This window comes from Ischnura elegans, chromosome 10, assembly GCF_921293095.1.
Source record: "Ischnura elegans chromosome 10, ioIscEleg1.1, whole genome shotgun sequence".
Taxonomy (NCBI): Eukaryota; Metazoa; Arthropoda; class Insecta; order Odonata; family Coenagrionidae; genus Ischnura; species Ischnura elegans.
Window position 1 is genome coordinate 74124886 of NC_060255.1, and position 13394 is coordinate 74138279.

The window sequence follows — 13394 nt, forward strand, 5'->3', positions numbered from 1 at the left end:
GATAGGCCATAATTGAGTCTAACCAGGGGCGGATCCAGGATTTCTTTCTGGGGGGGGCAATGGAAACGAAATCCTAGGGCGGGTTCGCGGGGATACACTCCTGGGGCAGGGACTGTAAGCGTAAGCGCTAGCTTTTCTCCTCTGCGCCCAGAAGGGGAAGGACGGGAAGGAACAAGGAAGGAGGCGCCGCAGCGATGAGAGCCCGACGACGCCTCCGGGGAGGGGATAGAGAAGGAAGGGAAGGGACGAGGAATCCCGCACCGTCACAAAGGCGGGCGGGCCCTACAAACAGCGAAACCAAGCGAAACGCAATTAATATGCTACCAATCCTAGTGGATTTTCCTATGAGGAAGAAAAATCCATCGATCGAATCGGTAGATTCTGGGGGGGGGGGGGGGGCACAAGGATTCCTCGAAAAAAAACGAACGCAATGATAATGGGACCGTACTAAAACCTTCCATATTTTTTAAGGGTCTGGGGGGAGGGGCCGTGCCCCCTGCCCCTCCCTCCAAGATACGCCTATGAGTTTAACTCTTAGATATTTTACGGATACAACTGTCTGTCTCACGACGGCGTCGAGGTCATTGTTTCTTTCATTTCATTGTTCAAATTGATGCTTTTCTGTCTCTAAAGGCTCTTTTCTATTCAGACTTCCTTCTTACATTAACTGCTATTCAAAATGTGTTACAAATTTCGATCCTTTTTTTCACCCCTCATCCATTTTGAATCATCCCTATCGTAATTTTCCCCCTACTCCTCGCACAGCCGTATGAATTCTACCATTATTTGTAATTTATTTGTAAAAACTACTGAATATTATTTTCTTCGTTGTTTTTTACGTTTTTTCGACATTATTTAATTCTTTTCTTATTTATTAAGAGTCCTCTGTAATTGGCATCGTAGTGTTTTTGGACTGCATTGAATAAATAATTTAATAAATGAACGTAATTGTGTACCTGTAATTATTTTAATTTAGAATTGGAAAGTAGATCAGAGGGAAAAATTATGATTAAATCTTTTACGAAAATTTCAAGTAGAATACTTTTTGCCTGATGTAAAAGATATTATGAGAGAACCTAATTATTATGGTGGAAACGAGCTTAAGGATAAGATAATGGGAAATAGACAGCAGAACGAATAGATTTAAGATGCAGTTTCTTTCGCGTGCGATAAGGAACCATAACACCTGCGATTTGTTTAGCTGAACGATAGCTAGACTTGGACCACGTAAAATATACTCTACAATGTACAATAGCACTTTTTCAGCCCCAAAAATCTCAATTGAGGGTCCTCAGTACTTAGGGCCCTTGGGGCACGGGTTGCCGTTATTTTAAAGTAACCAAATTTTAACACATGAATATAAACCTCATTTGGATCATTTTGAGACTAGGAAAACATAACTTTCCTCAATTCTGAAAAATAAGGGCCGGCCTACTCTACATGCATAGTTAATAACTTATAATCAATACTATCTATCTGCATGCATTCTTTGGCATGCCATAACTAATGTACGAATCACTTAGCAAGCTTACTTTTCTTTTTTCTCTGGTTAACTGGTAGGTTTTTTGCATGGTAGCATTTTCGTGTCCTTAAGGTGCGTTTACACTGTGTAATATGTTGCATAAACATGTTATATGTAACAAGTTGCATGTAACATTGTTTTCTAAACATTTGTTTTATAACAAGAGTCCAGCGGAGCCAAATATGTACAAGTAACATGTTACAGATTCAGTCCTATCCCACCCGTCTACTGGCTATCCCATCCCCACCATACACCTTACCTCTTTTCTGTAACATATTAGACATTTTTCTACTTCGTGCGGGAAGCCAAAAACTTGTTATATAGCACGAATTTTTGTTTCGTAACTCAATGTTACATGCAACTTGTTACAAGGATTTTTAACTTTTTTGTAAAACATTTCGTGTAAAACATGAGTAACTTAATTACATTTCGTGTTACACAATGTAAACTCACGTTTAGCACTCTCCTATTTTCTGGTCTGACCGTGTGTCGTTGTCCTGTGTGATTGGCCAGTGTCCAGCATGCGGGTGCGTTTCTGATTAAGGCTAGGATGAGTGCCACATGACTGTTGTAGAAACTGCCACATGACTGCCATGTGCCACATGACTGTCAGTGGCGGCTTGCCCATAAGGACTCTCATATTGGGTTGGGTTGGGTATAAAATAAAATAAAAGTGAGGAACTTACGGGGAAAGGTTGTTTTTACAAATTTTCGATGGGACGCAGCCCATCTTTCTCAAGTGAGGAGAGGAGGGAAAGATATAGATTGTACCTTTTTTATGTATAAATATTGCATATCGTTTTAATCTTTGTATTTTATATTGTTCATACTTTTTTCTTACATAGCCCTGATGATGATTTAAAAATAAATCGAAACGTTGGCTGAAACTTGTTTTAAAATTGACCTAAACTCCAGGAAATATTATAATGTATATTAAACAAGGTCAAGAAAAGAAAAAAAATCGAATTTTCGTACGTGTACTTAATCAATTAGTACCTAAGAAAGGAATCGCTATCATGAGCGTAAACACGTAAACCACACGAGACATATAGGTTCAGAATATAAAGTTGTCTACCTATTCCGTGCAATGTACCTATTACTAAGCAATTGATTAATAGCATTTGCAGGGTAGACTGCAGTCACTGACTACTATTGAAATTCTTTGTTTTTGAATTGGCATTAAAAATTACTTCGTTGAAATATTTTCAATCGGTATAAATAAAATATTGATTTATGTCGCGGAAGGTCATAAATATCTATAAAAAATACTTCAAACATTTCAAATTGGAAACTTCACAAAAAATCAATCAGATTAACCAATTATTTAGCTCTTCTACAAAATGAAATATCGTGTTTTCTAGCTTTTTGAGTGTTTTTTCTTTGATATTAATTTATATTAAATAAATTTCTTTCATTATTAATTTTCAAATTTCATCCTGCTGGAAACATTTGAAAATCAATTTTTTTATAAATAAAGGAAAGAATGGCTGAAACTCAACAAAAATGGAGTTTCATGTTGCTTCGAAAATCCCGCTAAAAGTGATACTTCAAATAGTTCTTTAAGTCTTCAACAGATGTCGCAGTTGAAGCTGCCGCCGCCCAAAAGCTGCCGCCAAGATTAACCGATGCTTCATGCGTTTCTGTCAGTTTCATCCGCAACTGGCTAAGACAAGCGATCCTTTTCAGGAAATGTTCTGGATTAATTTTTAATAAAATGATAATCATTTTCCCCAATTTCAACGAGTCATAGCCCATATTTTAGGTGAAAAAAGTTTTTAGGTGTATTCAGAATCTTTAATTTTTTGCTGCATGGAATTTATGAAACGGAAAGCCTCATTCGGTTCTTTCAATTCAAACTTCCAGAGAGCATTCGCATTAATTAGCCAGTTTATAGTATAAATAACTTCATTGATCGTACAAACTTTTTTTATGAAATAGATTACTATCCTTGGAAAATTATGGTTTGTATTGGAGGCACTATTCCCTAAGTTATCCCCATAAAATCAACAAATTCCTCTGCCTGGCATCCTACTCCAGCCAAAAAATATATTTCCATTACTATTTTTCTAACTCAAGTCAATTTAATTTTAATAAAAAATTAACTGGATGACAGATTTAAAGCAATTTTTTAATTCCTTTGATTAACATTCTTGTTAACATTTACACACTATGGTCTAAATTGCAGAGACATATGGCACATAAAATGCCCAATTAACAGTTATCATTAACCAGCGCATATAATCCATTCAATTTCGCTCAGTTCCTAATGTGTACAACTGCCCATTTGGCGTCCTTACGGAAATTTCATAGTAAAAACGTGACGCTTTCGCCCCGCCCACAAAACAGACCCATGAATCCTTCCGCACACAAAGAAAATAGTACAAAAATCATTACGAATTTATTGTCATTTTAATGTCTTATTTTTCCATTTGATTTTTTTATCACGTTAAAAGTATTTTAATTAGACATTAAAACCATCAAAATATTCATATTATTACAAAAACTTGTAAGGTACGAGCAGTCTTACTACGCGCGGTTAACCCGCCAAGCGGAGGAATACGTCTAGCGACGAGGGAGCGGTTGGAGTGGTATTTGGGGCGTTCTTATGTGAGGTGCACGATGCTCCTTTCGTAGTTCTGTTTGACGAGTCGTCGAGGACGGTGCCTCTGTTATTGTGAAGTGTTTGTTGTGTCATTGTTGAAGTTCTAATCTCTGGCAGCATTCCGGCGATTTAAGTCGTAGTGAATTACTGATTCACAGAAGTCAATTTATGGCAATTCTCCTTGAAAGGTTGTTGTGTTTGCTTTGTGCTATTTAATAACTGATATGATGTTAGCCAGGAGTGTGCCTAACGTTATCCTTGGATTTGGTGGAGAGTTCAATCAGGAGAAAGAGCGATTTGGTGAGTTTAGGGTGTGATTTAGAATATCTATGGATTACAAAGTAAAGAATTAGTGATGTCCGTTTTTTTATGCGTGCATAAGTGTTATGCTACTTAGTGGCGAAACTAGTGAAATTAGTGAACACATGTGGATTTACGTATCTCGAGATGGTGGCACGAGAAACATTTTCTTATGATGTTGTTTCTCATTCCAGCTATGACCCAGCATCGCGAGACTTTCGAGCGCGCGTACCGAGTTGGCAATGTGCTCGGTAAAGGCGGCTATGGGATTGTGTACGCTGGTATCCGCCGGAGGGATGGCCTTTCGGTATGTATTGTATTTCTTTCTGTTGCATTTTTACGCTAGCTTTTCTGCCCAAGCTTAGTTGTACATTTGAGGGAAACCTATTACTTAATGACTATTACGTAACTGTAGATGTGCGATTGTGGTATAACATTTGGAATGCCCCCCTAGTCCGACGGCAATAAGTTCTGCTTCTCTCCGTAAATTGTATTTTCCACGTGTTTTTGTTAAATACCATCACGGAAGCATATCGATGTCGTATTTTTCACCTCGCATTAGCATTGATTCCAAACTGGTTCATTGGTGTATGACAGCACGTGTGACTCGTTAAAGCTCTGAAAGAAAGAAGAATTGAGTGTAGCAGAGGGCAGCCTTGCTTTTTAAATATTACCTCTTGTTGCCACAATAAACAGAGCAGCGTATCCAAGTTGTTTGTTATTCAGCGAGGACTTCAGTCGACTTGGGGCCGAAATAGTTAATAAAGGCGTTAACTATAACTAGGGGAATGGAATGAATATTACACCTTATGAATTTTGCTTCCGCTTGTTACCTCTTTATGCAATTGAAGTGCTCTTTCATCGTTCTACCATGATAAAGATTCAAATATAATTTGCAATTTTAATATTGTGTGTTGTGATAGGAATGGATGGTAGTGGGTGCTTATTATATTAGAGAAATTCAGAGAAATATTTCCGCTAAACTTGCCGTGGATATTTTCGTTACGTATTCACTATCTTAATATCTGACAGTGTAGGTTTTTACTTTGTTTCCTGACATTTTCTAGTTTTCGTTACGATGCTTCTGAATGCTTCGCTGAAGTTCACTCTGGTCGCACGTGTTTGTGCTCAAGAAAACATTGTGGCGGATAACGTGGCGTACGTTTGTAACGTTCACCACCTGCAAACTCATTTCAGGTGGCTTGTGGGAGTTATGTAAAGAACTTCCTGTGTGACGAAAAGGATGTTTTTGGTGCCCCTTCTCGCTTTTCGTATTGTGTTTATGCATACAACCAGTGCTTAATCAGTTTTTCGGAGTAAATGTGCTTTGAATTGCAATCGCTTTACGTTGGAAGACGATAGAATGGATCGCGGGATATTTATTATTTTACACCTGTATTTGCCTGTTTATCGTAATAGTTGTCGTGGCTCTTAAAAAAAATACTGAGGCAGGATTGTGGTTAGTGTCTGTCATTTAAAGCCTCATCTATGTATCCGCTCATTGGAAAAGAAGCATTTCCTTTTACGGTGCCTGTGACTATTTTTAAAAAGCCATTTAGATAAATTGCGTTGCCTGATTTTCTAACTTGAAGTTACATTTTAACCTCGTCGTAGGCGTTTGTTACGCAAGCATTTGGGAAATTTTTAAACATTCCAAACATTTTTCATGTGTGTGTACGAGGTGAGACGTGCATTTTTGAGCTGTTGTTCTTTGCATGTAATGTATTCTTAAACAAAATATACAATGTTAAAAAAATGTATCTGGGTCATACATTTCCATCAATTTTCAAACTATCGTAGGCTCAGTTATTGTCTTAAATGGCGAGTTATGTTACAGTTCCGCACATTCCTTTCGCATTTTACTGACAATTTTTTTCCTTTTTACTCTCCAGGTCGCAATCAAGCAGGTCAGCAAGAGCAAGGTGACACACTGGTCCATTGTAAGTAGGCTTCCGTATACGTTTGTAGTGTTTGCAGTCTTCCGCATTGATTCGTGTTGATGATTCACGTTGTATACTTTTTGTCTTCCTCCAGGTCGGAAATCAGCGTGTGCCCATGGAGATCTGCATGCTGCGTAAAGTGGCCCACATTCCGGGAGTCATCAAGCTTTTAGATTTCTACGAGCGTCAGAACTCCTTCATTATCGTCATGGAACGCCCGGAACCTGTCAAGGATCTCTTTGATTTCATCACGGAGAAAGGGACTTTGAAAGAGGGCGTGGCACGTGATTTCTTCAAGCAAATCGTCAACACTGTCATGTTGTGTCACGACGCTGGAGTCATCCACAGGGATATCAAGGTGAGCATCATCCTCCAATGTCGCAGAAGATTTTCCCGATAGTTTTATCGTTGAGAGCCTGGGGCTTGAATATAAACGTTTATGTTTCGCATTGGTTGTGTAAGGTCATCGTGGATTGTCGACGTTTGTCGAGTGATTCTCCTTGATCGCTAAGGCCTTAAAGCTGCTTCATATCGCGTCACCTTGATTCACTTGCCATTTAGGGAAATGTGTAGGGAGAAATTCAATGGTCTTCCGCCTTTTCCTGACAAAATTGCGAACAGGCCTCAGCTGCAAAACTACTTGAAAAGCGCACTCCCTATGTATTCACTGTGTGTTCAAATTTCTTGTCCTCACGGTTTATTCCATTTGTTTACAGGACGAGAACATTTTGGTGGATTTAAAGACCAGTTCCTTGAAGGTGATCGATTTTGGATGTGCCACATTCCTGAGGAATGAGCTGTACACCGATTTTGATGGTGAGTTTCGCTTTACTCTTCGGCAGCATTGCAAAGTTTTGCATGCGGGTAACTCTTAAGCTTGTTTGACTGGGGCTAATTGTGCTGTTGTCTTTACCTGTTTCGTTTCGCGAGATATATTTTCCCTGATAGGAAAAAATGAGGTTAAATGAAAAAGTTCCGTATATAATGCGTTTTTCGGTTACCCCTAGTTATATAGATCATTCTATACAAGGGATGGTTTTATAGCAGTAATGATATCATTTGGAAAACGTGTTTATGTATTAAAAATTTAAGCTTCCTTAAGTACAATATTTTGACATTACTATGATGTCATCTCATGTCGCTTTTAATCCACGTGTAATTATGCTTGCACCAACTTTCTGGCCTAGTGTCCTTAAATGCTATGCTCACGGCATAATTTTAGATTTTCAGGTTCGTTATAAGGTTTGCGAATGTAAACTTTTATATCACAGCATGAACACGCATCCCCTGCCCAGCGTCCCTGGAGTGGATCGCAGTTGATCCAAAGCGTCTCCCCTACGTATCAGGAATGGTCGATATACACGCGGCATGCTGTAGCGTACGTGCTAAGTAGCATGGAAATTGGGATCATGTCGATTGACAAGCTGCAAAAACGAGTCCGTTAGTGCGAATAAGGAATTAATTATTAGAGCCTGCTCCAATTTTTTTTCCTGGACGCTGGATTGCCCAAAATAATTATCATTTAGATATATAACCTTACTCCGACTCAGGATCCATATTTTCAGGATACGTACAGTATAGTCAGCATTTATCTGTGCCTCCAATATTACAATTTTACGCGAGAGAAAATTTTACGGTGTATTTTTCATATTTAGGATAAAGGTAACGTTGACGAGGACCGAGTACTACCTTCTGATGTCCTGTTTACTTATTTTTCCCCTGCGGTCATTACCCTGAAAATATCTACGTATATAGCAGCGTAAGTTTTACAGGAGTAGGGGGTCAGAAAAAATTCCGCGCGAGCTGGAGTTATGTGTTCTCGTTTCAATGCAGAATATTCTTTTATTTTTATATCCTTTCGGGTCGCGTCGTGAATCCATTGCAGCTCGTTGGGGGAATAAGAGGGGGCGGTTTGAGCTTTTGTGTGTTCCCGTTTGTGATGCCGCCATCGCCGTGGCGGTCCATTGCGGTTGTACGTCACCGGAGGATGGGGATCCTAGGGGGGTGGGGGGGGGGGGAAGGAAGGAGGGTGGGTGGCAGACGGCTAGACGCGTGGCGGGCGGATATTATTGATCGGAGACGGGCCCTGGGCTTGGCGGGAAAAATAAGGGGATGTCGGACACAGCGGCGGGGAGAGAGGCATCCGTGACCCGTTTAGAGCCGCTCCCGAGCGCGTTGTCTGCTGCTCCCTCGTGCCGCTCCTCCTCCAGATATCCTCTCGTCTTGCACCAACACCACCCTTGCTTGGATGCCGCGAGGTAAGACCGCTCCACTACCGCTTATCGATCCATCTTGGCAACTTGGGGCAGACGCACCGGCTCCAAAATCTACCCCCTCTTTCCCCCTTCTCTTCCCCTCGTCAGGATCAAAACACATTTCGACCGGGGTGGGGGAGATGACGTCACCGCTTCGTTTCTGATCGACCCCTCGGGGTGCATATGCGTGGGGCTTGTAAGGGGGGAGAGTACCACGTGCTCCACGTTGGTACGGAAACTAATTTGCCGCATGGCCCAGATGCGGGCGTGAGAGTTCATTGGCTTCACAAACAGTATGGGGACTGAAATTCGAAATGTTTGGGACCCGGCGTACGACGAAATCATTTCTATGTAGAAAGCCGTACGGAGAAAATCTTTGGCATTTTATGATATACTATGTTATACGTAAGAATGCCATTGAAAGAAAATTTAATAAAGGCTCCAGCACCACATGTATTTTAAATTAAATTTCTTAGTAATTTTCATACATTTTTGAGGTAAAGATCTACGAACCCACGTCATGCGTTTGCCAGCCCACAGGCATTGTGTAATATCAAGGTATACCTTAAGCCCGTTCATTCAAAGTGGAGGGAGTTATATGTCACAAACAGCGTTCATATAGATAGCCATATTTACTGTTCGATATGTCCTAAAATGTTTGCGTAGAGTCTGAACGTGGACTATCATCGCTTAAACTATTTTCTTTCGCGATTATTCTATGTCTTCTGTATTAAAGTAATTAAAATTTCAACTTTTATAATGTTATTCATTCTTCTCCCATAGGTACGCGTGTTTATGCTCCCCCCGAGTGGATCCGCCACAGTAGATACTGCGGCAGAAGTGCGACTGTTTGGTCGCTGGGAGTCCTCCTGTACAACATGGTGTGCGGAGACGTGCCCTTTGAGCAAGATGACGAGATAGTCCAAGCTGAGCTTGTCTTCCCAAACAGGTTAACGCCAGGTGAGGGCACTTTCTCGTCTCTTTTTTCGACGTTAATGCTGGGAGTGTGCCAAATGTTCTCCACTACAGTATACGAATGGGAACATAATTACTCGAGTATTTTGTATTCTTCTTAGTATTCGAGAATGGAGGAGTAGGAGAGACTACCAAGGCTATTTCACAAGTATCTCCAGTCACATTGGTGGATACTTGGGTTCCTTGGTGTTTTCTTGCCATGCTAGATGAATACTACACGAGTGCTTGGAAGAAAACTACCGCCTACCAATGCATTCGCCAAAATACTCGGTTTTCTCCCTGGTTACTCGTATACTGTCTGGTTGCCCTAGCATTACCTGGTAACTCGAGTACGTTTTGGTTGCTCGAATACCATCGGCTACTTGGGTACATCACAATTTAAATGTAATTGGCACATTCCTGGCTGCTGCCTCCTAATTTGACATCTTGAAAGTGCTCACTTGGACGCCTCTGACCTTACCTAATTATCTCCTGTCGCAGAGTGCCGCGACCTCATCAGGAAGTGCCTGTCGGTGCGGCCTGGGGACCGGCCCTCTCTCGAGGCCATCCTCGCCCACTCGTGGATCACCTTCCCGCTGGCCGACGAGGACCTCGACCTGCCGTCCAAGGCCTCTTTGCCCGCCATGCCAGCGCCCTTGCCCGACTCCCCCGCAGCCTCCCCCACGCACTCGTCGGCCTCCTCCGAGTCTTCGGCCTCATCTTACGCGTGATCAGTGCTGGACCAGTTGGGCGCCCGGGGGGGCGCGATGGATTATCTGGAGAGGGCTGCGGCCCTAGGCCTTGCCCGTTGAGAGAAACCTCTAAGGGCGGCCTTCAGTATTCAGGGTGTGGGAGGAACATGGACGATTCCTGACGCCTTTCATGGCTCTGCCATCATCTGGAGGGGTGCAGTATTATGTGCGCCTGTGTTACATAGATCTGTTTGTCTGTGCGTGCAAATGTGTTATTTATTACAACGTGACTGCAGCTGGGATGAGAAAAGTGGATGCGAGGCTGGACCTTGCCGTGTTCCTGTGGATAAGTGGAGGAGGAAGTTGGTTTGGGGCAGAGTGGAGTTTGCAACAGTTTCGTCCCCTGTGCTGAGGAGGCGGTTTTCCTGCGATAGATCTTCGAATTTTAACATCAGGTAAAGTTTCTTTCTGATATAGTTCTAAATGTTCACGGAAATACTTGATATAGCTTATAAAGCTATTGAATCACTTGTCTATTAGCTCTAACCTGAATTCCTATTTTCTTTTATCTTTACAGAAGTGCCATGCCACTGCAGGATGTGCCAGTGGAGACAGTACTGGAGCAGCTGTTTGCAGACCCCCGTATATATGCCCTTTAAACATCCTTAGGGCGACTGAATTGCTCCCGATCCTCGTCTAATGCTTATGTCCTACTACCGCGCTGAGAAAGGACTTATAAAATCTGGGAGCTCCTCAGATCTACTTTGTCCTCAGACGAAGCTCAAGAACAAGTGGTTATCAGTATTAAGAATGTGAGGTTCCTCATCCCGTGGTCCCTCCATCCAGAGGTTGATCGGGTTTTCTGTGTTATGGGCCCGATCGTGTATAAAGTGCTGTGCTTGTGTGTGAAGATGTGTGCTATTTATTTGGCTATGGAAATTGAGGCGAGGCTGGACCTTGCTTTCACCTAGTTGGGGCTATTTGAAATTGAACGGTGCAAAGACTAAGCATCAATGTAATCCCCTCTGTTAATTAAGATAAAGACGATGTCATCTTTGCTACGACTGATCTTCAAGACTTATCTTCTACACCAGTTGACGACAGGATCATCACTGAGCTCCTAAGTTGTTATGGACTATTTCGCAGACCTGAAGGCAGACCGTCTAACTGACAGCTCTGACTCCCGTCTGCAGTTACTCTTTGCGAAAGGTCTACATTATAAGCTGACATTGTGTTTGTAGTCAAATGTTACGGCCTAGCATTGGTCATGTTCTGGATTGGGTCTTTGGCCAATTAGCTCACTAGGAGGTTACAGTGGGCCTACATACCCTTGCCTTTTGTTGTTGAAACCCTCATTCACGTTGCTGCTGCATTTTAGCGGAAGCAAGTTTTTGTGCAGTCTGTGGTTATTGGCACCTTGTTTGTTGTGAGTAAAGTGCCTTTTGTAACCTGAGGTTATACTGTTTTCTTATAGCCTTCTCTGATCCATAGGCTGTACTAATTGATCATTATGGTGAATTACCACCTAAGAGCTGTTACTCAACATGTCCGTGACTGGTGTATTCTTACATTCATGAGTGTTATGTATTACTGCCAAATTAAGCTGTGTACCAGTCATGTTTAGGTGGGTCGATATGACCCTCATTTAGTTAATTCTTTGGAATGCTAGTTATAGCATCTAAGGAGATGCTAAAAAAATTATTTATTTTTGAGCCTTTCAATCCTTGGTTTGCAACATTTTCTATTTGTTATTGAGAACTTGCTCTTTGAAAATTATTTCTGTGTTAAATTTCCTTACTTGCGCTGATTTCAAATGTTTGAGTAAGGTCAAGCACCGTATCTGCACAATTTTCAATGGCCAGAATTCTATCAATACATTGGCCTTAGTTGTTACCGCATTACCTAACTTGGGAGAGCTGTGAACATTTTGTATCCATTTTGTACGTCAACGTTGGCTGTCTTTGTTCCTTCATGTTAACGGTCACTTAAGTTCCTGTCATTTTCTATGGTGAATATCATTTAACTTATTTTTGTTTATATATATGCCCAGTTAAGAGGTTGCCGGGCAAATGCAATGCAACTCATCAATGGCAAGAGTACTTTCTGACTGTTCGCTCCTTGTCTTTGGCCACTAAGATTGGCGTCCGCAGTCTGTACATATTCAGCTCGGGAATAATCGGGTTGTATCGTTTTATGAAATTTGGAAATTACTGTGGGTAATTGCATTAATTGTTACAGTTAGGTTTTTCCAATGTATATAAAGTTGATCTACCTGGTGTATTACGACGAAGTGATATATACAATTTCTGAATATTTTCACATGAGACTGATTAAACATTTATTATTTCCATTCAATTTGTTGTTTTTCTTTAACCCGAAGGTATTTACCTATTTGAAAGCTGTTGGAAGTCCAGTCCATGAGTTTTCCCTCTTCCAATTTTCACCAGTGCCTTTTTTTAAAACTTAGTTACGTAACATGATTCCTTGGACAAGCCTCTACTTCTTTTCGTGTCTCCAGTAATAATTTAAACACCCTCTGCAACAGTTATGACACACAAGTAGCTTTCTATATCTGCAGATGATATTACTCCTGCTCAGACGGAATACCCAATGTCCGATGCAATGCTTTGCCACCACCTATCAGAACTTAATGCATTGATTAGCCTGGGTCCGGGCTAAGAGTTTCCTCATTTTCATCACGTAATGAGATATTTTGCTTCCTTGTACAGTGTCCTAAAGATTCCTTCTAGATCTATCTCATTGGCCCCTCCCTATATATGTGTATAGGGAACTGGCCTGGCTATATTAGAGCTGGTAAAATAATTTTCTCCAGCGATTCACTCCAAGAGGGTATGTCGGGCCACTCCATAATAGAATAAATAAAAGAAAAATTAAATTCCATTATCTGCATTAGTAATTTGAACCACGGGCGGGGTAATTTGTGATACTTCCTTTATTTTTACAATCCCTAATTTTTATTATATAAAACATATGCGGTGTCCTTTTGAAAAAATGAATTGATACTTACAATGAACCTAGCTTCCCCTAATTGAAATGATTCGCCAATGAAATTTATCGCTTTGTAAAGTACACGCGCAAGGCAGAGATAAACCCGATGGTCCAAAATCG

The 13394-nt window shown here is 41.1% G+C and overlaps 1 protein-coding gene across 1 annotated transcript; it reads left to right on the top strand.

Annotated features, from left to right (window-relative positions):
- The first annotated feature begins 4107 nt into the window (after positions 1 to 4107).
- On the top strand, positions 4108 to 12620 carry LOC124166536 (serine/threonine-protein kinase pim-3-like). Its single transcript, XM_046544086.1, has 8 exons — positions 4108 to 4424; positions 4619 to 4731; positions 6317 to 6364; positions 6459 to 6722; positions 7081 to 7180; positions 9403 to 9579; positions 10075 to 10720; positions 10843 to 12620. The coding sequence occupies exons 1-7, from the start codon at positions 4349 to 4351 to the stop codon at positions 10302 to 10304; spliced, it is 1008 nt and encodes a 335-aa protein (XP_046400042.1). The 5' UTR covers positions 4108 to 4348; the 3' UTR covers positions 10305 to 10720; positions 10843 to 12620.
- The last annotated feature ends 774 nt before the right edge of the window (positions 12621 to 13394 follow it).